The 23,852-nt window shown below is 45.1% G+C and overlaps 1 protein-coding gene across 2 annotated transcripts in view; it reads right to left on the bottom strand.

Moving 5' to 3' along the window:
• The window catches only part of AK5 (adenylate kinase 5), a 290,021-nt gene that overhangs the window by 15,332 nt on the left and 250,837 nt on the right, over window positions 1-23,852 (bottom strand). For both annotated transcript variants that reach the window (XM_055403146.2, XM_055403147.2), the window contains exons 11-13: window positions 23,123-23,286; window positions 20,304-20,420; window positions 6,665-6,856 (exon numbers count right to left, since the gene is read on the bottom strand). In XM_055403146.2, coding sequence (XP_055259121.2) covers window positions 6,665-6,856; window positions 20,304-20,420; window positions 23,123-23,286 — 473 coding nt within the window. The remainder of the gene's footprint in view (window positions 1-6,664; window positions 6,857-20,303; window positions 20,421-23,122; window positions 23,287-23,852) is intronic.

The raw sequence follows: 23,852 nt of genomic DNA, 5'->3' as shown, positions 1-23,852 counted from the left end.
TTTGGCCACCTCATGAGACGAGTTGACTCACTGGAAAAGAGTCTGATGCTGGGAAAGGTTGGGGCGGGAGGAGAAGGGGACGACAGAGAATGAGATGGCTGGATGGCATCACCAACTCTGTGGATATGAGTTTGAGTGAACCCCGGGAGTTGGTGATGGACAGGGAGGCCTGGCGTGCTGTGCTTCATGGGGTCGCGGAGAGTCGGACACGACTGAGTGACTGAACTGAACTGAACTGAATCCTATCAGCAATTATTTTCTTGTCTACTGCTTTTTTTTCAGTGAGGGATTTTTAGTGCTGTGTCTCCAGCACCAAGAATCTGACATGAAGTGTGTACTCAATAAACAGCCACAGAACAGATGAAAAAGCCCCGTGTGACCCCACCTGCCCGGCCATAGCTGGTAGGACCAGGAACCAGAGAAAGCAAGGCCAGTCAGAATATTTCTCTCTGGAATTTGGACCTGTTGTGGGAACATGAATGTGGAAGCTGTATGTTTGCCATATTCTAGCTTCTGGACCAGAGAAAGAGAAAAATCAGGATGCGAGAGAGAAGAAGGGGAAGACAGGTGTGAGGAGCAGAAGGGAGCCTGTTCCCACAGGCTTCCTGGACCTGTTTCAGCTCTGGTTCGCATCACCTTACAAGTAAACTCCATGTTTCAGGTTAAGCCAGCTGTTATCTACAGTCTCATGAATATATCTGTGGTCAGCATCATGCTTTAAAAATTCATAGCAAAAAGATATGAAGGAAACAATCAGGAATGTTTGCCCCTGAGTTATGGGACTACCTACTTTTTTGTATTTTTTAAAACAGAAAAGTATGCATGACTACAAATATATATACATGTTGGTGTTTTTTTTTTCCTTTGACGCATAGAGTGACAGACCTAGGGTATTCCAGGAGATCCCATTCTGTCCATTCATTTTATTCTGCTGAAAGGTTTAGCAGTGAAATGACTCACCAAGTTCCCAAAGTGCATACACATCTCAGTGACTCTGGCTTTCTTACACTCAAACCAGCATTGTCTCTGCCAGGGAGCCTCTGGACAGTTACTAGGTCATTCACTATAAAATGCTATGTGCGTGCTAAGTCACTTCAGTTATGTCCGACTATTTGTGACCCCATGGACTGTAGCCCACCAGGCTCCTCTGTCCATGGGATTCTCTGGGCAAGAATACTGGAGTGGGTTGCCATTTCCTTCTCCAGGAGATCTTCCTGACCCAGTGATCAAACTTCAGTCTCTTCTGTCTCCTGCGCTGGCAGTCAGGTTCTTTACCACTATTGCCACCTGGGAAGCCCATCAAAATGATTCAATTATTTTTTTAATTATAAATTCTCTCACTCAAGGTGAAAAAAGCTTTCTCTTATGGGTCAACTCTAGTGAGTTGGGTGAGACTACCCATACAGCTGTGTCGATAAAGTTGTTTTTTTTTTTTTAAAGATTTTTGACGTGGACCACTTTTAAAGTCTTTATTGAATTTATCATAATATCACTTCTGTTTTATGTTTTGGATTTTTGGCTGCGAGCCATGTGGGATCTTAGTTTCCTGACCAGAGATTGAACTGCACCCCCTGCATAGGCTGACGGATTCCTTTTTTTTTTTTAATTTAATCCTTTTTCATCTTTTTGTTTATCTATTTATTTTTGGCTGTGCTGGGTCTTCGTTGCTGTGCAGGGTTTTTTCTAGTTGCGGTGAGTGGGGACTACTTTAGTTGCGGTGCTTGGGCTTTTTCATTGTGGTGGCTTCTCGTGCTGGGGAGCATGGGCTTGAGGGCTCTTCGGCTCCAGTGCCTGCGGCCCCTGGCTTCTAGGACACAGGCTCAATAGTTGTGGTGAACGGGCTTAGTTGCTTGCTCCATGGCATGTGGGATCTTCCCTGATCCCTCGAACCTGTGTCTCCTGCATTGGCAGGCGGATTCTTTATCACTGAGTCACCAGGGAAGCTCTGCAGGCAAATTCTTAACCACTGGACTGCCAGGGAAGTCCCTGATAAAATTTCTAAGGCAACGTCCAGAATGGATAGGAAAGAAGAACCACAACTGCCTAATGACGTCTGCTTTGAGTGCAAGGAGGAAGGGAGTGACGTGAACAAGAGTTCAATTATTTTCTTAGATGAAGCAGAAAGCTGACTTTATTAGAGGGGAAAACGGAAGGTCAGAGGATCCATTTGGATCACATATGCTTCTACCCCTTGGTTTATGTTACAAGAAATTCGAATTTTTACATCATTATAGCATGATGGCACAACAAAGAATAAGGCAGTGGCTCTATAAACTTTGTATTTTTTTTACTTTTGTTTGAAATTCCATTGCACTTTTCCAGATAGTTGGTGGCAAAAAGGACTGACTATCATTAGTCAGTGGGCTTCCCCGATGGCTCAGGAGGTAAAGAATCTGCCTGCAATGCAGGAGACACAGGAAATTTGGCTTCTATCCTAAGTCGGAAGATCCCCTGGAGTGGGAAATGGCAACCCGCTCCTGTATTCTTGCCTGAAAAATCCCAAGGACAGAACCTGGCAGGCTACAGAGTCAGACATGACCAGGCACACACACACACACATCATCAGGCAGTAAAGGCATCAGGGGATGGAGAGTAAGCATAAGTGGGCAACACAGGTTACAGGGAAGTGTTTTTGGAGGGCGGTCTTCTTCTGGGCTGGACTGTTTCTGTGGCTCTAATTCCTAAAGAAATCTCACTGAGCTACTGAATGGTCTCACTTGAATCTTGAAGTTCATTCACCACTCCCATGTAGTTTAAGAAAACTCCTTACATGATCCAGGAGCCCACCTGGAGGTTAGCAGTCCTGCCTTGGGCTCAATTACCAATGAGACAGGGAGGGGGGTACTAAGACTCCAAAGAGCATTATAGCAACAAGATGCAGGCTATCACTTGAGATCAGCAGCTGATCAAACTGGTGCTCGGAGACCGGGCGAGAGCCCAGAAGGCCAGAAAACGCAAAAGGCCAGAGGCTTTCACCTTCTCCAATGCAGACCAAGCCAGCCAGCTCCCCCACTTCTCCAACCCCCACCTATGGCCTGAGCTGCTGGCAAGCCCCATGGGGCACCTACAAACCAGTCTCCCATCCCTGGTTCCCTGGGCTGGCACGAGGCCACCCTGCACTGACTCTGCTCCAGGTGGGGGAGGAAGCCTGTTCATCTTGGCAGCTACATGGGGAGGACAGCCTGGGGCAGGGGTAGGGATGAAGCGACTTCCTCCAAGAGGCCCTCGGGGAGTCCTGAGGGCTGGAGCCCACACTGCTCTGGAGTCAGAACTTGGAGTGGTTTTAAATATTGGCCAATGGTTCATACACGTTACCTCACCACGGACCCAGCTGCCAGCATCTCCAAAATGTGGGGGAAGCTGGAAAGCTGAGCCACATGCTAGGGGAAGCTCCCTTCCCCAGTAACTTAGCTAGTTCTAAGGAGGATCCCAGAGATCAGCCATATTGGAGAACTCAGTTAGCCCTGTGCCAATGCACCAATCATTTGTGAGCATGTAGAACTTAGGCTAGAAAGATACAGGAGAGAGATAAAAGGGCTTTCCTGACTCTGAATGTAGCTAAAGTCTTAATTCGGGATTTTCTCACCTCTGTAAATCTTGAAAGAGGAAGAAATCCTCTTCTCTCTGGATAATTTCCATCTGTGTTCCAGGTGGCATGAGGGTGGAAATCATGAATCCTGGAAAGACCTTTGTCATCTGAATTATTAAGACCATGCCCTTTTATGATATACTTTTTGTTTGCTTGTTTAAAGATCTAGGTCTTTGTTTCATGTGGCAACCAAGGCTACACGAGCGTCTTTCCTGATAGCTCAATTGGTAAAGAACCCCCTTGCAAGGCAGCAGACCCCAGTTTGATTCCTGGGTCGGGAAGATCCCCTGGAGAAGGGATAGGCTACCCCCTCCAGTATTCTTGGGCTTCCCTTGTGGCTCGGCTGGTAAAGAATCCACTTGCAATGTGGGAGGTCTGGTTTTGACCCCTGGGTTGGGAAGATTCCCCTGGAGAAGGGAAAGGTTACCCACTCCAGTATTCTGGACTGGAGAATTCCATGGACTGTATAGTCATGGAATTGACTATACCGTGATGGACTGTATAGTCCATTGGGTCACAAGGAGTCGGACATGACTGAGTGACTTTCACTTTCAAGGCTACATGAAGCACAGCAAATAGGATTTGTCTTGTACATTAAGTCCTAGTAACTGGAAGGAGCTGCCTGTTGTGCTGTGCTAACATCCCAAGGCCAAGTCAAGGTCCTGAGGGAAAAGCAACGATGGCTTAGCAGTGGCTGCTGTGGGTGACAAAGGTAGGGGTGCTGGCTCTCATGTCACACGCGTGACACCTCTGAGTTAAATCATGGGACACCTCTCAATACTAAACAGGGGTAAGCTTTTAAGGGTCTGGAAAATGGACAATTAACTGGCTCAGAAGATAAGATTTCATTATCAATGGTTTTCCCCAAGGAATCAAACATGTAGCTCCCTCCAAGACACATTATTGATTGAAGATGTTTCCTTTTAACTTCCTGGGCAAAGCAGATAGTAGCTGTCTACTCTCTCTCCTCTGTGTTGGGTTCTGAGGGTTTGGTTCCTGGATCCATCCCACCTCCTGGTGGTCTCCTGGCCTAATCTTCTTGGGATCCATTCCCCACTAAGCTGGTGGAGTGAGCTTTCAAAGTGGAAACCCTGACCATGTCTGTTCCCTTCAGTAGCTCCCATCATTTTCAGGACAATTATTTGCTCCTAGTGTTGGAGAAGACTCTTGAGAGTCCCTTGGACTGCAAGGAGATCCAACCAGTCCATTCTAAAGGAGATCAGTCCTGGGTGTTCATTGGAAGGACTGATGCTAAAGCTGAAACTCCAATACTTTGGCCACCTCATGCGACAAGTTGACTCACTGGAAAAGACTCTGATGCTGGGAGGGATTGGGGGCAGGAGGAGAAGGGGATGACAGAGGATGAGATGGCTGGATGGCATCACCGACTCGATAGACATGAGGTTGGGTGAACTCCAGGAGTTGGTGATGGACGGGGAGGCCTGGCATGCTGCGATTCATGGGGTCAGACGCGACTGAACTGAACTGAGGATAGGTTCACCTTGATCTGGTCCCTTTGTGCCTCTCCACACCCACCTCTCCCTCTTTTTCTTGGCACTTGATGTCATAGCCAAGCTCGTTCTGTGTGAAGTGCTCTGCTCCCATCACAGCACCCCCACCTTGGGCTCAGCTTAGTTCTTCTCTGGTGACCTTCCGTCTCCCTTTAGATCAGGTTAAAGGGCCCTCAGAACTTACTCTCTGCCTATTTTCACTCCATGTTGTGATCACTGATTTGTCTGCCTCCCCTACTAAACCTTGGCTTCCTGGGTGGCTCAGTAGTAAAGAATCTGCCTGCAAGGCAGGAGCCATAGGAGACATGGGTTTGATCCCTGGGTCGGGAAGATCCTCTGGAGGAGGGCATGGCAACCCATTCCAGTATTCTTGCCTGGAGAATCATGTGGACAGAGGAGCCTTGCGGGCTACAGTCTATGGGGTTGCAAAGAGTTGGACATGACTGAAGTGACTTAGCACGCATGCACACCTACTAGACCTTAAGCTCTAGCAGGTAAGGACTACATCTTATTACCTGCATCCAAACCATCAGGGCAATGGATGGCCCATAAGAAGTGCTTGGTGCATATATATTAAATGAGTGAATGAATAAAGATTGGGTAGTTTTCCCAAATTCATGAACTTTACGGTGGCTCAGCATGGATTATCTCTCATGATCATTGAGCTGACCACCCATTTCCTCACTGTTTCACTTATCTGCTCTCCTGGCCCCATAAGCTGCTTCTCCCAGTAACACTAGTTATTGCAAGAAACTGAGTCAGCCAAGTGCCAGTTAGGAATTATGCCAAAGTTTAGACATTCAAAGTTGTTGAAATTTAGATCTAGATGAGACCTTTCGGATTCTCCTGTGTAGCTGAGGTCTGAAAGTGAGAACTAATGCCTTATCCCTCCTCTTGTCCTCCTTCCCTCCTTCTTGGAAAATGGAGCAACTGTATTGGCTTCTGTAAACATTGTATAACCAGCTTTTTATGGTCCATATGATGAGTGATACAGAAAGTGAAGAGCATAAGGGACCCACATGCTGGCCCCAATTATGCAGCTGTATGCAGTTCACGGATGTGAGAGCTGGACAATAAAAAAGTCTGAGTGCTGAAGAGTTGATGCCTTCAAATTGTGGTGCCGAAGAAGATTCTTGAGAGTCCCATGGAAGGCAAGGAGATCAAACCAGTCAATCCTAAAGGGAAATCAATCTTGAAAATTCACTGGAAGGACTGATGTTGAAGCTGAAACTCCAATACTTTGGCCACCTGATGCAAAGAACTGATTCATTGGAAAAGACCCTGATGCTGGAAAAGATTGAAGGCAGGAGAAGAAGGGGATGACAGAGGATGAGATGGTTATATGGCATCACCGACTCAATGGACATGAGTTTGAGTAAACGCCGGTAGACGGTGAAGGACAGGGAGGCCTGGTGTGCTGCAGTCCATGGGGTCGCAAAGAGTCAGACATGCCTGAATGACTGAACAACAACAGCAATGCAGTTTTAATCCCTAAACCTGAAATTTCCTATTTTTTTCTCTGTTGGGTAGTTGGCTCATTCTGGGGGGCTGTGAAGTGACTCACCTTGTGTAGCTGTGTTTTTGTCTCATAGTAGGCGACCACGGGGATGGAGGCCCGGTAGTAGGTCTCAAGGCGTTTGGTGATGGTGGTGGTGCTGTCATCTGCCTGTGGGCGGCTCCGGCTCCTCTGTAGAAGGCGGTTGGTCATGGTGTCTGCTGAGCAGTCCATACAGATCACCAAGTGTGGGTCTCCAATCTGGGGATGGGAGAGGGGGACACAACATGGTCAGAATTTCTACCCTGCAAGGTTCTGGAAAGGCCTGGGCACGCTAGCGCTTTCCTTTCTTGACCTTCTGCTTTCTCTTGAGGTTCCTAGGCCTACGATGTGACACAGCTGGGACAGGATATCACAGCTCCTCATTTCCAGGTCAGCGACTTTCCACAGAACCAGCCTCAGCTTTTAGGTCACCTCATGTAATGGAGGGATTGTGGAGAATGCTGCCCAGGGCAGTCATAATCTGTCCTTCACAGCAGGGGGAGGGCTGTGTTTGTGTGACACTTCCTGCTGTCAGCTTATCCTGATCTATGGAGGCAAGTTAATCACCTCTTCCTTTGTCCACCATTATATCTTATACCAGCCACCAAAAGCACAGTGTGGCTGTATTGTGTACTATGTGGAGGTCAGGAGAGTATAATGGTTGAGCATACAAAGGTTGGAGTCAGGCTGCTTAGGGTCAAATCCTCGTGTGGCAACTTGTCTCCAAGATGGTCTTCACTGGTTCCTTGCCTCAATATACTTTAAGCTCTTCCCGCATTGAGACATGGTAACTATTCTTCTGTCTACTTGAATCTGAGCTGAATTGTATCTATTTTGACAGACAGCATATAGTGAAAATGATGTCACCTAATTTTGGAAGCAAAATCATAAGGTTTTGCAGTTCCTGCCTGGTCAACCATCATCTAAGGTGTCCAACAACTCTCACTGATAAGCTGGGAGGAAGCACAAGCTAGCCTCTTCGAGAGGCCATGTGGACAGAGATGCTTGACCAGTCCTTGGCTGATGCAGACATCCCAGCCCCTGCTCCAGACCTGTCTACTTAGCCTTACCCACCATCTGACTGCAACAGAATAATGGAGCCCATCAACCCCCAGAAACCTATTAGAGAAAAAAAACAAATTAAGTTACTAACTGTGTCTCTCAACTTCTCTGCACCCCAACTTTCTCATTTGTACGATGAGGATTATCACAGAATTGCTGTAAGAATTAGGTGGCTCAGTGGTAAAGCACCGCCTGCAAAGCAGGAGATGCAGCTTTGATTCCGAGGTCAGGAAGATCCTGCAGACGGAAATGGCAACCCACTCCAATATTTTTGCCTGGAGAATTCCATGCACAGAAGAGCCTGGCAGGCTACAGTCCATGGGGTCTCAAAGAGTTTGACATGACTTAGTGACTAAATGCGGAGAAGTCAATGGCAACCCACTCCAGTACTCTTGCCTGGAAAATCCCATGGGCGGAGGAGCCTGGTAGGCTGCAGTCCACGGGGCCACTAAGAGTCGGACATGACTGAGTGACTTCACTTTCACTTGTCACTTTCATGCACTGGAGAAGGAAATGGCAACCCACTCCAGTGTTCTTGCTTGGAGAATCCCAGGGACAGGGGATCCTACTGGGGTCGTGCAGAGTCGGACACGACTGAAGCGATTTAGCAGCAGCAGCAGTGACTAAATGGCAGCAGCAATCTAAGTAGATTGCTTAGGATAGAGCAAACTGTGAGTATCAGCTACTATGCTTACTGGAGTCCCAGGTGGCTCAGTGGTCAAGAATCTGCCTGCCAGTTTAGGAGACACAGAAGTGGATTTGATTCCTCAGTTGGGAAGATCCCTTTGCAGAGGAAATAGCTACCCACTTCAGTATTCTTGCGGACAAAATCCCATGAACAGAGGAGCCTGGCAGATTACAGTCCATGGGATTGCAAAAGAGTCAGACACGACTGAGCGACTTAGCATGCACTATGCTTATTTCCCATATGAGTTACAATCTCTGTGTTCAGGGGTTAGGAATGTTCAGCTCCTGGCCCCAAGGCCCAGGAAGAAATGGATAGACAGGAAAGTGAAGTGATGAGCTCTGCCATGATTCTAAGAGGTTGACTGCACAAGGACAGTAGCTGGAAGCAGCCCACAGGGCCAAGGAGTGGGCCTGGAGGCGGGGAGCGGGGGGCGGGTGCGGTGCAGAGGGGGTGTGCAGAATGACTGAGGCATGGGTTTATCCAGCCTCATCCAGTAGGTAATAAATAAATTTGTTCCTGAACGAATGATAGTGATATGATCCATAGCATGACTCTCCCCATCTCCCCATCCTTCCCTTAAAGTGTTCTTTTGCTTTGATGCCTCTGGAAGATACCAACCTTGTCTCCACAACCAGTACCAACTCTGGGTCACAAGAAACTGTTGCTCCCTTCTGATCTTGCAATGTAAATGAAGTCTTACCACTCCACCATGGAAAGCCCTGGGAGGGATGGGAACAAAGTCAGGGTAGGGGAGTACTTTGGGACAACACACAGAGTCATAAGTTGTCTGTGTTGTTCCATGATTTATCTACCCGCTCTGAAGGAAGTACTTTAAAGAACAGAGTAGAAAAGTTCTCCAAAATTTAAAAGGGTAAAATAAACCTCTGGAACATGTCATTGAATTTTTCTGACTTTATTAATTGGAAGAAAAAAAAGGGCATTTGAGCAGTATGAAAGCTGGGTGAAAGTTTAGAAGACAGTGACCTGTGTCCACCAGCAGAGGGCAAGCTTGAGAGGCAGGCTAGGGTCTAGCTACGGAGTTTGGCTTCTGGAACAGTTTCTGGCCAGGGTCGTGTTTGGAGACTAGGCTATTTTCCTTATTGTGGGGGTTTTCAGGCCACTCGTGGGGACACAAAAGACAATTCTGGGACTCATTTAGGTACAAACAGAGATTATGTGTGTCTGAGCAGGATCTGACCATAAATAAGTGCAGGACAGAGCAGTTGATTCCACCCAGAAAGTATGGGTCGTGGACTAGCAGCTCAGCCTTCATCTGGGAGCTTGTTAGAAATGCAGAGACTCAGGCACCACTCCTGACCTGCTGAGTCTGCATTTTAAGAAGATCCTCAGGTGATTCGTCACAAAACAAGACCTTGAGAAGCTGCTCCACCAAGCCATTTCCTCCTGTCAAGCCTGGGGTTAGGCCTGACCTGTCTCTCCTCTTCTTACATAAAAAGCTATCAAGCAATCATTCTATTTGAAAATGGCCTGTATAGATTTCAAGTTTTAGAAGTTTTAAGTGAAGTGAAAGTCCCTTAGTTGTGTCAGACGTTTTGTGACCCCATGAACTATACAGTCTATGGAATTCTCCACGCCAGGATACTGGAGTGGGTAGCCTTTCCCTTCTCCAGGGGATCTTCCTGACCCAGGAATTGAACTGGGGTCTGCTGCATTGCAGGCATATTCTTTACCAACTGAGCTATTAGGGAAGCCCTAGAAGTTTTAGATTTACGTGAAAATTGAGCAGATAATACAGAGAGTTACCATATATCTTTCCCCATCCCTGGTTTCCCCTATTATGTCTTTCAGTTCAGTTCAGTTCAGCCGCTCAGTCATGTCTGACTCTGCAACCCCATGGGCTGCAGCACGCCAGGCTTTCCTGTCCATCACCAACTCCTGGATCCTACTCAAACTCCTCCAGGGGATCTCCTGGACCCAGGGATTGAACCTGTGTCTTCTACATCTCCTGCAATGACAGGAGGGACGTCCCAATGAAACAATACTGAAATGTTAACTGAAATCCATAGTTGACACTAAGGTTCATTCTTTGCGTTGTGTATTCTATGGGTTTTGACAACTGCGTAGTCATGATCCATCATTATAGTAATGATATGTAATAGTTCCACCCTTCTAAAAATCTTCTGGGCTCTTTCTATTTAATTCCTCCCTCTCTCTCCTCCCTAACTCTGCAACTACTGATGATTTTACTGTTCTATAGAATTGCCTTTCCCAGAATATCACATTGTTGAACTCATACAGTGTACAGCCTTTTCAGGCTGGCTTCTTTCACTTCAGTTCAGTTCAGTTCAGTCGCTCAGTCGTGTCCGACTCTCCGCGACCCCATGAATCACAGCACGCCAGGCCTCCCTGTCCATCACCAACTCCCGGAGTACACTCAAACTCATGTCCACAGAGTTGGTGATGCCATCCAGCCATCTCATTCTCCGTCGTCCCCTTCTCCTCCCACCCCCAACCTTTCCCAGCATCAGAGTCTTTTCCAGTGAGTCAACTCGTCGCATGAGGTGGCCAAAGTATTGCAGTTTCAGCTTTAGCATCAGTCCCTCCAATGAACATCCAGGATTGATCTCCTTTAGAATGGACTGGTTGGATCTCCTTGCAGTATAAGGGACTCTCAAGAGTCTTCTCCAACACCTAGCAATGTGCATTTAAGTTTCCTCCATGTCCTTTCATGGTTTCAGAGCTCATTTCTTCCACTGATGCTTTTAATGCCTGAAAGTTTTTGAAAGATTTGAATGAAACACCACTTAATTATTTTTCAAAATGCTTTGGCATATTCCTCTAGAAAGTTCCTTGCAGTAGCTCTGCTTCTTTTCCTCTGGACCATGGGGAGCCTCTAACGTCCCACGGGTGGGAGGGCAGAGAACTCAGTCCTTGTCTGGATGAACCATAGAGACTTACAGACAACTCCATATCTCCAGTGCCCACTCCCCTGCTGGCTCCCTGGAATTCTGCCCCAGCAGCATGGCGTCCTTAATGGTCTTTGGGTATTCAGGAGACCCTTATTAGAGCACACATGCCCTTGAAAAGGCATTGAGATGTATAAGAACATTTCAGCAGCTGACATATTGTGCCATCCCACTAACAGGGGAGGAAATGGAGACCCACGTAGGTCAACTGGCCCAAGATCACTGATGACTAGTTAGTGACAGTTTTGAGTCTGCTGTGCATAACTCCAAAGCTTGGTGACTTCACCCTAGTGGAGGGTGCCAGAGACTTCAGAATGGGACTCAAGCCAGATGCCTGGTGGGCTGAATGGAGCCGGGAGAGGAGGTGGGGTGGGGAAAGAAGTGGACGGTGTCAGAAGCCATTTCATTCTGTTTTGCAAACTTGCTCATGCCGTCTCTAGGGCTCTGATTGGGATCAGCACTCACCCTGACTGAGAGCAGCCCACCAGGATGAGGATGTCAGCTGACTTGTGACAATAATTTCAGCAGGTGGAGCAGGAAGAGGCATTTACCTTCCCTTCCCTTCTCTCCCAGGGAATGGCAACCTACTCCAGTATTCCTTTCTGGAGAACCCCTTGGACAGAGGGGTCTGATGGACCCCATAGTCCATGGGGTTGCAAAGAGTTGGACATGACTGAGCGACTAATACTTTTATTTTCAGAGCTGGTGACTCAGATGGTAAAGAATCCACCTGCAATGTGGGAAACCTGGGGTTTGATCCCTGGGTAGGGAAGATACCCTGGAGAAGGGAATGGCAACCCACTCCAGTTTTCTTGCCTGGGAAATCCCATGGACAGAGGAGCCTGGCAGGCAACAGTCCATGGGGTCTCTAAGAGTTGGGCATGGCTAAGCGACTAAACACACATAACCAGAGTCACTGACTCTGTAGATGAAAAGTGTTATGAGACAGTTAAGAGCAGTCAGGCAGGGGGATATGCTATAATTATCCACACAGACAGGAAACTCATCTTTGTAGTCAGGTTAAGGGCAGAATTTCAGCTAAAGGAAAGAGCTAACCTGTGCATTTTACTTCTGTTAATATGTGTTTAGTTTGGCTGCTGTAGAGTAAATGTTGAGTTAACATAGGAAAGCAGTTTGTTCTCACTACAGGGAGTCAGGCTGAGTACACACTCTCCTTGAGATGATAATAATCTATAAAGTGGGGATAATAATATCTCTTGAACATAATTGTAGAGATTAATATAATGATATAGGCAAAGCATATGGTTCAGTTCCTGGCTCATTTTAAGTGATCAAAAAATAACTTCTATTATTTAGATAGCTATATATCCTGTATGACTTTAACTGCATGAAAATAGGTAGAACCAAGACAGGAAGAACAGACAACAGGTTATTTCTGGGTGGTTAGTTAGTCTTTGTTTTACATTTTCCTGTATTGTCTCATATCGATATAACTTCTATTTCTATAGTCAGAAGAAATACATATAATTTTGAAAAAAATTTATATGTATATATACATATATAAGGCTAACAATTTATTGAACACCATATGCAGGCATATACATATATTAGGCACATTTCAAGGATTTCATCCAATCTTCCCAGCAAGCACTGAAGCTATTTTCCCATTTTTAATTGAACTATAACTGACATACAATATTATGTTAAGTTTCAGGTATACTGCATGGTGATTTAATGTTCATATACGTTATGAAGTGATCACCATCTGTCCTTGTACAAAGTTATTACAATATTACTGACCATATTCTCTATGCTGAATATTACATTCATGTGACTTATTTATTATATAGCTTTATATAATCTTCTTCACTTATTTCTTATTTTGTCCATTCCCCTCCTCCTTACCTTCCGGAAACCTCCCATTGGTTCTCTGTATCTATGAGTTTATTTTTGTTTCATTTTGTTTGTTTGTTTGATTTCACACATAAGTGATATCATACAGTATTTGTCTTTCTCTGTCTGACTTATTTAGCATAGTAATCCTTTAGATGTATCTATGTTGTTGCTAATGGCAAGATTTCTTTTTTTTTGGTAATGGGTGGAGGTATTTATTTTCTTTTTTTAAAAATAATTTTATTTATGTAATTATTTTTGGCTGATCTGGGTTTTTATGGTTGCGCAGGTTTTTCTCTAGTTGTGGTGAGTGGAGGCGCCTCTCTGGTTTCGGTGCCCAGGCTTTTCATTGCAGTGGTTTCTCTTGTTGCAGACTGTGAGCTCTAGAGCTCATGGGTGTCAGGAGTTGCAGCTCTGGGCTCTAGAGCACGGGGTCGATCGCCCTGGTGCAGGGGCTTCGTTGCTTCATGGCAGTGGATCTTCCCAGACTGCAGATCAAACCTGAGTCTCCTGCACTGGTAGGCAGATTCTTTACTACTGAGCCAGCAGGGAAGCCCAGCTGTTTTCAATTTATATTTTATAGAGGAGGAAATTGAACCATGTATAGTTAAATGACTTGTCATGGACATATGAAGCCAGGCTCTGAATACAGGTCTGTGAACATGAAGTTACTACAACCAGGAGTTCACAAATGTGGTGAGAGATGGGGATGGTGGTTAGAAACCCCTGTTCCTCTGTATCACCTCTCTTTCTCTTTCACACAAACGCACGCACACACACACACAGACAACCTTCCCTTATGCTTTGTTGGATACTAAAGGCACAGATATTTAACTCAGTGGGGGTAAAACCAGGCTTGGGAACAGAAGATAGAGTGGTAATAGAGGAATCACATGCAGACTTAGCCCTAAGCTACAGACATGAGTTAGCATTTGGCCTTTAGTAGTGTCGTGTCGGAGAAGGCAATGGCAAGCCACTCCAGTACTCTTGCCTAGAAAATCGCATGGACAGAGGAGCCTGGTGGGCTGCAGTCCATGAAGTCGCTACTAGTCGGACACAACTGAGCAACTTCACTTTCAGTTTTCCCTTTCATGCATTGGAGAAGGAAATGGCAACCCACTCCAGTGTTCTTGTCTGGAGAATCCCAGGGATGGCGGAGCCTGGTCGGCTGCTGTCTATGGGGTCGCACAGAGTTGGACACGACTGAAGCGACTTAGCAGCAGCAGCAGCAGCAGCAGCAGTGTCGTGTAGGTTAGCCAAGCAGATTCTCAAAGGACCTGCCTCTCAGAGCAATAAGCTACAGGTATGCAAAAGCATCAGCCTGACTAACTAAACTGGACTTTTTTCACCAACAGATGGTCCCAAGCATCAGGCATATCAGTCTCCAGGATATAGAGGGACTGCTGAGATGTTTGTGGGTTGCAAAACCATCCACAGGCCTGAATGGGCTTCAAACAGAGTTGAAAGCCTGACAGGTACACAAGGAGCACTCACTGTGCTCCCAACTAGGCTGATTACTCTGAATCTCTGGGATGAAATTGTACATCTGTATTTGTCTTTGCCAAATTGCAAATGAGTTGCTTGCTGGTAATTTGGAGGGTGCTGTACAAATGACGGGGTCCCTTCAGGGCATAAGTGAATCAACAGCGGCTCATTCTGTGTTTGTAGCATCTGCGTCTTTGTTCATCTGGTCAGGTTTAAAGCAGGTGTTTGTTTTGGAGGGTGGCATGTGTTCTCTTCACACGAGCTGAATTGATATTAGAATCTTCTGAATTGCTGTGAGTGAAGTCGCTCAGTTGTGTCCGACTCTTTGCTACCCCGTGGACTGTAGCCCACCAGGCTCCTCTGTCTGTGGGATTTTCCAGGCAAGAATACTGGAGTGGGTTGCCATTTCCTTCTCCAGGGGATCTTCCCAACCCCAGGGATCGAACCCAGGTCTCCCGCATTGCAGGCAGATGCTTTAACCTCTGAGCCACCAGGGAAGTCTGAATTGCTGTACCCAGGGACAAATCAAGATCATGCTTGATCTTGGTGAATTTGTGCTGGCAGAATGTGAAAGACTGTCTTCATGGACATCTCACTTGAAGGTCGTTGGCCAGGGCACTTGTATATTTTAGCAATGGCTACATGAATTTTCGCATTGACTGAAACTACCCGCTCATCACTTTGGTGACTCTTTCTTGCTCCTAAGTTCTAGTTAGGGGTGTCAGTGTCTCTTCTCTGACACTTTCTAAAACCTGTCTGAATGGGGCCACAGTGGGGAAGGAAGGTTTGCTTTACATCAGGAAGACTGTATGGATAATCTGAGTTCTTACTTAACAATTAGAAAAGTTAGGAGAATAAAGTAGGAAAAGAAAGGAGAATAAAGAACATAATTTTGTTGTGTGCATACAGTAGTTGACAAAAAGATGCTTATTTTTACCCTACATCTTATTTATCACACTTGGCCATTTGGGGGTTTCAGAAGAAAATTCTACTACCACTGAGACCAATTAAGAAGAAGGCATTGAAAAGGATGTTTCCCCAGCACTTCCAAGCAAATTCATGACCGGTCCTGACCCTCCTAAATACCCTGCTAAGACTTTTGGACCTTAAGTTCACAGGCAAGGTCAAGTGTGAAATATCCTGGTGGGGTACAGCCATCCTGAAGCCTGAACCTCAGGCAACATTGCTGATGGGTGGCCTTTAGCACTCATCTCCCCCTCCCCCCTTTTAAGGTTTTGCTTCCTTGTGTTTTAATGTTTACAAAATGACCAATCTCCACTCAGCAGGGAGCCCCTCATGGGCCCAATCACACCTTCCACTTTTCTGGATTTCTCCTCACCCCTTGGATTTACACAGGCCCTAATTCTGCAGATACTGATTGCAGCCATGAAATTAAAAGATGCTTACTCCTTGGAAGGAAAGTTATGACCAACCTTGATAGTATATTAAAAAGCAGAGACATTACTTTGCCAACAAAGGTCCGTCTAGTCAAGGTTATGGTCATGTATGGATGTGAGAGTTGGACTGTGAAGAAAGCTGATCGCTGAAGAATTGATGCTTTTGAACTGTGGTGTTGGAGAAGACTCTTGAGAGTCCCTTGGACTGCAAGGAGATCCAACCAGTCCATTCTAAAGGAGATCAGTCCTGGGTGTTCATTGGAAGGACTGATGCTGAAGCTGAAACTGCAATACTTTGGCCACCTCATGCGACGAGTTGACTCACTGGAAAAGACTCTGATGCTGGGAAAGGTTGGGGGCGGGAGGAGAAGGGGATGAAAGAGAATGAGATGGCTGGATGGCATCACCAACTCTGTGGGCATGAGTTTGAGTGAACTCCGGGAGCTGGTGATGGACAGGGAGGCCTGGCGTGCCGTGATTCATGGGGTCGCGGAGAGTCGGACATGACTGAGCGACTGAACTGAACTGAACTGAATTCTGAAGTGGTGCAGGAAAGAAGCCTTTATTCCTTAGGTATTCAGAGAGTATTCCCAGGAGACTTGTTCACAGCCTAGATTCTGGCTGGATCAGAACAAACAAAAATGTAAGACAGTCCACAGAAGACTTAATATTGTTAAGATGCTAAGATGTCAATGCTGCCAAAGTGATCTACAGGTTTAACACAGTCTCTATCAAAGTTCTAAAGGCTCGCTTTTTTTTTTTTTTTTTACAGAAATAAGAGATAATTTTGCCCTAAAATTCTTGAATCTTGAGATTCCACAAGGGACCCTAAATAGCCAAAGCAATCTTGAAAAAGAACAAAGTTGGAGGACTCACATTTCTTGATTTAAAACCTTGTTACAAAGCCACAGTAGTCAAAATAGTGTGGTACTGGCATAAAGTCAGTAATTTAGATCAATGGAATATAATAGAGAGCTCAGAAATAAACTCTCACATATATGGTCAAATGATTTTTGACAAGGGTACCAAGACCATTCGGTGGTGAAAAAAGTCTTTTCAAACAAAGGTGTTGGGACAATTGTTTATCTACATTCAAAGAATGGAGTGAGACCCTTATGTTACACCATATACAAAAATCATGTCAAAATGGATTAAAGCACTAAATGTAAAAGTGAAAACTACAAAATTCTTAGAAGAAAACATAGGGGAAAATCTTCACGACAGTGGATTTGGCAATAATTTCTTGGACATGGCACCAAAAGCACAGGAGACAAAAGCAAAAATAGATAAATTGGTTTATATAAAAATTATAAATTTCTGCACATTAAAGGACACAATCAACAGGGTGAAAAGGCAACCATCAACTGAACAAAAAGTCCCAAACAACTCAGTTAAAAAATAGGTGAAAGACTTAAATAGACATTCTTCAAAGAAGACATATTAATATAAATGGCCAGTGAGCACATGGAAAGAAGCTCAGTTTCATTAATCATTAGGAAAATGCAAACCAAAATCACAGTGACACCCATTAGCATGGTAACTGTGAATAAAACAGACAACATGTGTTGGTGAGGATGTGGAGAAACTGCAACTCTTGTACATTGTTCGTGGGAATGTAAAATGGTGCAGCTACTGTGGCTGACAATATGTATGTGTATGTATTGATTCCTCAAAAATTTAAAAATAGAGCCTGGAAAATCCCATGGACAGAGGAGCCTGGTAGGCTACAGTTCATGGGGTCACTAAGAGTCGGACACAACTGAGAGACTTCACTTTCAGTTTTCACTTTCATGCATTGGAGAAGGAAATGGCAACCCACTCCAGTGTTCTTGCCTGGAGAATCCCTGGGACGGAGGAGCCTGGTGGGCTGCCATCTATGGGGTCGCACAGAGTCGGACACAACTGAAGCGACTAAGCAGAAGCAGCAGTAGCATATGATCCAGCAATTTCACTTCTGTGTATATACCCCAAAGAGTTGAAAGTAGAATCTTGAAGAGCTATTTGTACACCCACGTTCATAGCAGCTCCAAAGTGGAAGTAACCCAAGTAGCCATCAATGAATGAATGGATAAACACAATATTATTCATCCTTAACAGGGAAGCAAATTTTAACATACGCTACAACAGGAATGAACCTTGAGGACGTTATGCCAAGTGAAAAATAAGCCAGTGACAGAAGGACAAATGTGTCGTATTCCATGTACGTGAGGTACATAGAGTAGTAGTCATTTCATAAAGACAGAGAGTGAACCGTGGGTTCCAGGGACTGCGAGGACAGGGAGGTGGGGAGTTATTCAAAGAGTGTAGAGCTTCAGTTCTGCAAGATGGTAAAAGTGCTAGAGATTGGTTGCACAACAGTACAAAAACACTTCACATGTCTGAACTAGACACTTAACATTAGTTAAGATGGTAAATTTGATGTTCTATAAATATACAGAACATGTTAAAATATTATTGTGATTAAAAAAAAAAACTAGAAGAATCCTCCCAATTCCATTTTGTAAAAAAAATAAAAATAAAGTTAGTCACTCAGCTGTGTCCTACTCTTTGCAACCCCGTGGACTGTAGCCCACCAGGCTCCTCTGTCCATGGAATTCTCCAGGCAAGAATACTGGAGTGGGTTGCTATGACCTTCTCCAGGGGATCTTCCTGATACAGGGATTGAACCTGGGTCTCCTGCATTGCAGGCAGATTCTTTACCATCTGAGCCACCAAAAAACCCTAAAACGATCCTCCTAACATCATTTTGTAAAATAGTGGTTAATTATATCGAAGTCTGAGCTCTTAAAGCAGTTTGTTTGGTGGGAAAAAGCTCATTAGAATTCTGGTGTGTGAATTCTAATGAACTACCTGGAACTGCCATAGTCCCAGGCTTTGCACACAAATCCATTTCTCCCGGCTCACTCCTATCTTGATAAAGGCTCCTGAGCTGAAAGGAAGAAAGTCAGCCCTGGGGGTCAGGGCCACACTTGCCAACTAACACAGGAAAGTTTTTCTCTGATTCTAAGTAGAAAATGCGAGGGAAGGTTAGCAATTGTCCTTTAAGTATTTAGATGCCATCTAAGGAAATTAAAACAGAGGCTCAAAAGGAGGTTATAGTAACCCCCAGGAGACACAAAGGTACAATTCCTTTCAATCTACGCTGAAGTTAGAGGTAGATGGAGATAGGCCCCCCAAACCTTAGACCTGCCAGTAGGTGTTACTTATTACCAGTGAGTAGACGCTTACTAGCTGTGTGACTGTGGGCAAGTCACTTAACCTCTCTGGGCTTAATTCATCACCTTTACCATGAAGAAATACCTCTTTCTCTATCTAAAAGGTTATTAAAAATGTATCAAATGAAATTACATAATAAAATATTTTAAAGCTAGTCTAAAGAGATCTCTATATAAATATTAATTCTTGTAGGCTCTGGAGTCTTCGTTTAATAAATAGGGACAGTTGTTTCCCTCTTGTTTGCACAAGAGGGGCAACTTAGAGATGGTGTATGTAAAGCATGTAGCACAGGACTCAGCCCAGAGTAGGTTCTATAGATGACAGGAGCAATATTTTTTACTTACTGCTCTTCTCCTGTGAGTGGCCTCCCAGTGAAGGGGGTGGGCCTTGTGCATGTATCTGATTTTGCCTGTCCAGCATCTGTTCTCCTTGCCTTCTTCTAAGAGCATCCAATTTGTCTTCAGGTGATTCCCTTCCCTTTCTCATCTGTGTGGTTCAGGTGTGGCACCCATTTCCCTCCTTTTCTCCCATCCTTGCCCTGGCCCTCCTGGCTGAACGAGGATATCCCTGGATAATCCACAGTGATTAATTCAGTGACGGGCCCAGGACCTGATAATCCAGGATAATGAAACAAAACCCTGAGTTCTTTTTTTTTTTTTCTGGACCCGCTGGAGAATAGAAACACTTTTCTGTGACGTCACTTAGATTATAGAATGCATCTCTAACAGGAAGAAAACGAGGCCAATGCAAAGAAAGAAAATCCAAGAAATGGACAAAGTCAGATGACTGATGAACACATCTGAATACATGAATACACTAAAGTGTGAACTACCCTGGGAGGTTTTAGTTATTTGCACAATAAATCCAGCACAGCATCCCCACCCTCCACGCTGCCCCCCCCCCCGCCCTTTGCTGAATTTCTGCCATTTGTAATAAAAAGTTTTATTGAATAGAATGGACAGACTTTGAATTTATTCCCTCAGCTTCGACGATATCCCCTATTTGTCTTCTGGGATGATCCCCATAGCAACACTCACCTTACGTCCAAACTCTTCTCCTTCCTTCACTTCCCTAGGATAACCATCAATCAGGAAGCCCTTGGTGTTGCTGAGGCTGGCCACCATGGCCTCCTTCAGGAGCTCCAGAATGATGCCCTGGAGCAGAGGGAGAGCGGTCAGGACCCAGACTCTTCCACAGAGCAGCACTGGAGTTACCAAAGGTCTCCCAACCATCCCACCATGGCAAAGGGGAGAAACATACTACTTAGATTAACAGTGGATGGCAATATCCCGTATTTCATCAACTATAAATCTCAGCCCCCACCACCCATTTTAATGTCTATGGAACTGGTAGATATTTTACTATCAGTACTGGGTCAAAGTCTGTTGATGTTTTTACTTACTGGTAAATTTTAATGGTTAAAGTTTTGGGGGTTTGCCTGAAAATAATGGTATCTTAAACTAGGTGAAATATGGTACTGTATTTCAAGCAGTAGCACTCCTTGAATTAGGCCCAATGGCAGTTTAAAACTAGACAAAACATGGTATAAAATGTGCTTCAGTGTTGATTTTTTCCCCCAGTAAATATTTTATAAAATTTGACATGACATGCACTGACTTGAGTAGACTTTCAGTAGACATGAAGTAGCATTTTCTAGCAATATCACTTTGTTAAAAATTTTGATTTAACTTGTACTTATAGAAAACAAGGAAGCTACCAGCTGCCCAAATGGGGGGGATTCCTTGTGTTCTCTGGGTCCCTGGCTACCTCTGACTTTCAGCAGGGGCTGGGGAATGCAACTATCACAGAGCAGCTAGAATCTATCCCCAGATCACAATGAATTAAATCCTCATGAAGTTTGTATTTTATTGAAAAATAGATCCTAGATGAACAAGTAAATATATAAAAATAATCAGAGAAAACTACTAGGAACAAAATTAAAGCAAATCAGAAGAAGCAGATTATTAGAGGTGCTATTTTTAGATGGGGTATGCAGGCCTCTTTGATAGACTGTGATGTTTAAGTAGAGATCTGGATGCAATGAGCAAGCTATATGCATATATGAAAGAAGGACACTCAGGCTGAGGAAACAGACAATGCAAGAGCCCAGAGGCAGGAGCAGTCTGGCCTGTGGGAGGAATAATGTGGGTGTGGGTTGGGTGAGAGGAAATGTGAGAGTCATGGAAAAGAGCGTTGGAGAGCAAGCTGGAGTCCAGAGTCATGGGAAAGTCTCCGGATTTCCTTCAAAATATGATGAGGAGCTGTTGGAAGGTTCTGGGAAGGGGGATAAATGTTTTTAAGAAATCACTCTGGCTGCTGTGAAGAGTAAACTGTAGGGGAAAAAGAGTGTGCAGAAGGAGGCCTGTTAGGAGGCAACTACAGGACTTCCTTGGTGGTAGAGTGGATAGGAATCCGCAGGTAACATAGGTTCGATCCCTGGGCCAGGAAGATTCCACTTGCCTTGGAGCAACTAAGCCTGTGCGCCACAGCTATTGAAGCCTGTGCGCTCTAGGGCCTTTGAGCCACCACTACTGAGGCCACAGGAGGCAACTACGAAGCTCGCAAGCCCAGAGGCTGTGCTCCACGACAGGAGAAGCCGCCGCCATGAGAAACCCAAGCGCTGCAGCAAAGAGTAGCCCCTACTCGCTGAAACTAGAGAAAGGCCTCAAAAAGCAACGAAGACCCAGTGTGGCCAATGTAAATAAACAGGTTAATAAATAAATCTCCAAAACTTAAGAAAAAAAAGAAAGAAAGAAAAGAGACAACTGCAGTGGTCTGTTTCCTTTTTGAGAACCATTCTGGCTTCCAGGTGGGAAACAGACTGTAGCTGGTTAAAGAGGAAGGAGACGCTCTCTTAGCTAATAGGGGCTGCACTGCCCATGCCCTGACTACAGAGCCTAGTGTGAGAGTTAGTCTGGAAGGGATGAATTTTTTATGATACCCATGGCATCCATCCTCTCAGATATGGATAGTGACTTGAAAACAAAAAAAAGATAAATGAAAGGGATATTCTTTGGCTACCCAAGGAAGATAACAAATTTCATGTTAATGCCATTATACCTCTCAGAATGAGACCAAGACATTATTTTCTGTTTTTCAGAGGGTTCTAAGAGTCGGGAGTTGGTGATAGACAAGGAGGCCTGGTGTGCTGTGATTCATGGGGTTGCAAAGAGTTGGACACGACTGAGAGACTGAACTGAACTGAACTGAACTGAAGAGTCCTTTGGACTGCAAAGAGATCAAATCAGTCAATCCTAAAGGAAATCAATCCTGAATATTCATTGGAAGGACTGATACTGAAGTTGAAGCTACAATACTTTGGCCACCTTATTGGAAGAGCAAACTAATTGGAAGAGACCTTGATGCTGGGAATGACTGAGGGCAAGAGGAGAAGCAGGCAACAGAGGATGAGATGGTGGGATGGCATCATCAACTCAATGGACATGAGTTTGAGCAAGCTCTAGGAGATGGTGAAGGACAGGGAAGCCTGGCGTGCTCCAGTCCATGGGGTCAAAAAGAGTTGGACATGGCTTAGCAACTGAACAACAACAACTAATTCTAGATCTAGGTTCTGCTGCAGCAAGACCATTTCTGCTTTGAAACTTTTAACTCTAAATCAGGGACCAATTTTAGGGAAAAGTATGAAATAGGTTCCATTCAAGGGACTGGCAGAGCAACAAGACGTAAGGAACCAGAGCCTGGGCAACTTGGTCTGGCAGATGGGCCTACCTGCCTCTGGATTGTTAAAAGAAACAAAATACAGCATTGTCCTTTTTGAGTTTCTTTGTTTCTTAAGCTTAGATTAATGACAACCTTCCAGATCTCTCCCCGGCCAGAGAATGCAGCTGTTGCTTACTGAGGGCACCAGCTTTCCACGTTCCATGATGTCTCTGATCAACTTGCTTCTTTCAGAGTCTGATGACAGCTCATTCTGCAGGAGCTTGCCAGTTGAGAGATGTGTAAATCCATATTTTTCCACCAGCTTTGCACACTGTGTGCCTTTGCCAGAGCCTGGGCCACCTAGAAAAGAAGTCATGGATCAGACATCCATCCCGAGACTGGTGCCCTGTTCGGGGTTGTAGTCACACAGTGAGCAGGCTTCAGTGCTTGATCCACCAGCATGGACTGAGCCCTGCTGATCTACTGGGGGTGTGTTGGGAGCCATGGATACAGTGGTGAACGGGACACAGACCTTACCCTCAAAGATTGTGTCCATGGAGGGCAGAGGGTGTTACAGACAAACAACAGCAGTCACTACAGGTGGTCTAGTGGGGAGGAGTGCAGAGGGTGCAGGGGAGGGTCCATAGTCCCAATTTGGTGGACATGCTCAGCAGATAAGTTTCCTGGGGCCCTGAATCTGCTCATGTGCAAAGCAGGGACCACGGAGCCTGATATATGGTGACCTCTCAACAAATGCTAGCTGTTACTGTTTGTAATTCAGAAAATAATGCAAGCAATTTTAATTTAATCTAGAGACAGGTCCTTTATTTACAAATATTTAGATTAATAGCATTTTGCAAAATCAAATGAAGAGTACAGCAGTTTGGATAAATCCTGTCACAGAAACAATTAAGACCCACTGTGAC

This window comes from Moschus berezovskii, chromosome 4, assembly GCF_049115385.1.
Source record: "Moschus berezovskii isolate FMDL1 chromosome 4, NW_MosBer_1.0, whole genome shotgun sequence".
NCBI classification, from domain to species: Eukaryota; Metazoa; Chordata; class Mammalia; order Artiodactyla; family Moschidae; genus Moschus; species Moschus berezovskii.
Note: the sequence above shows the minus strand (reverse complement) of the source record. Positions and strands in the feature narration are given on the sequence as shown.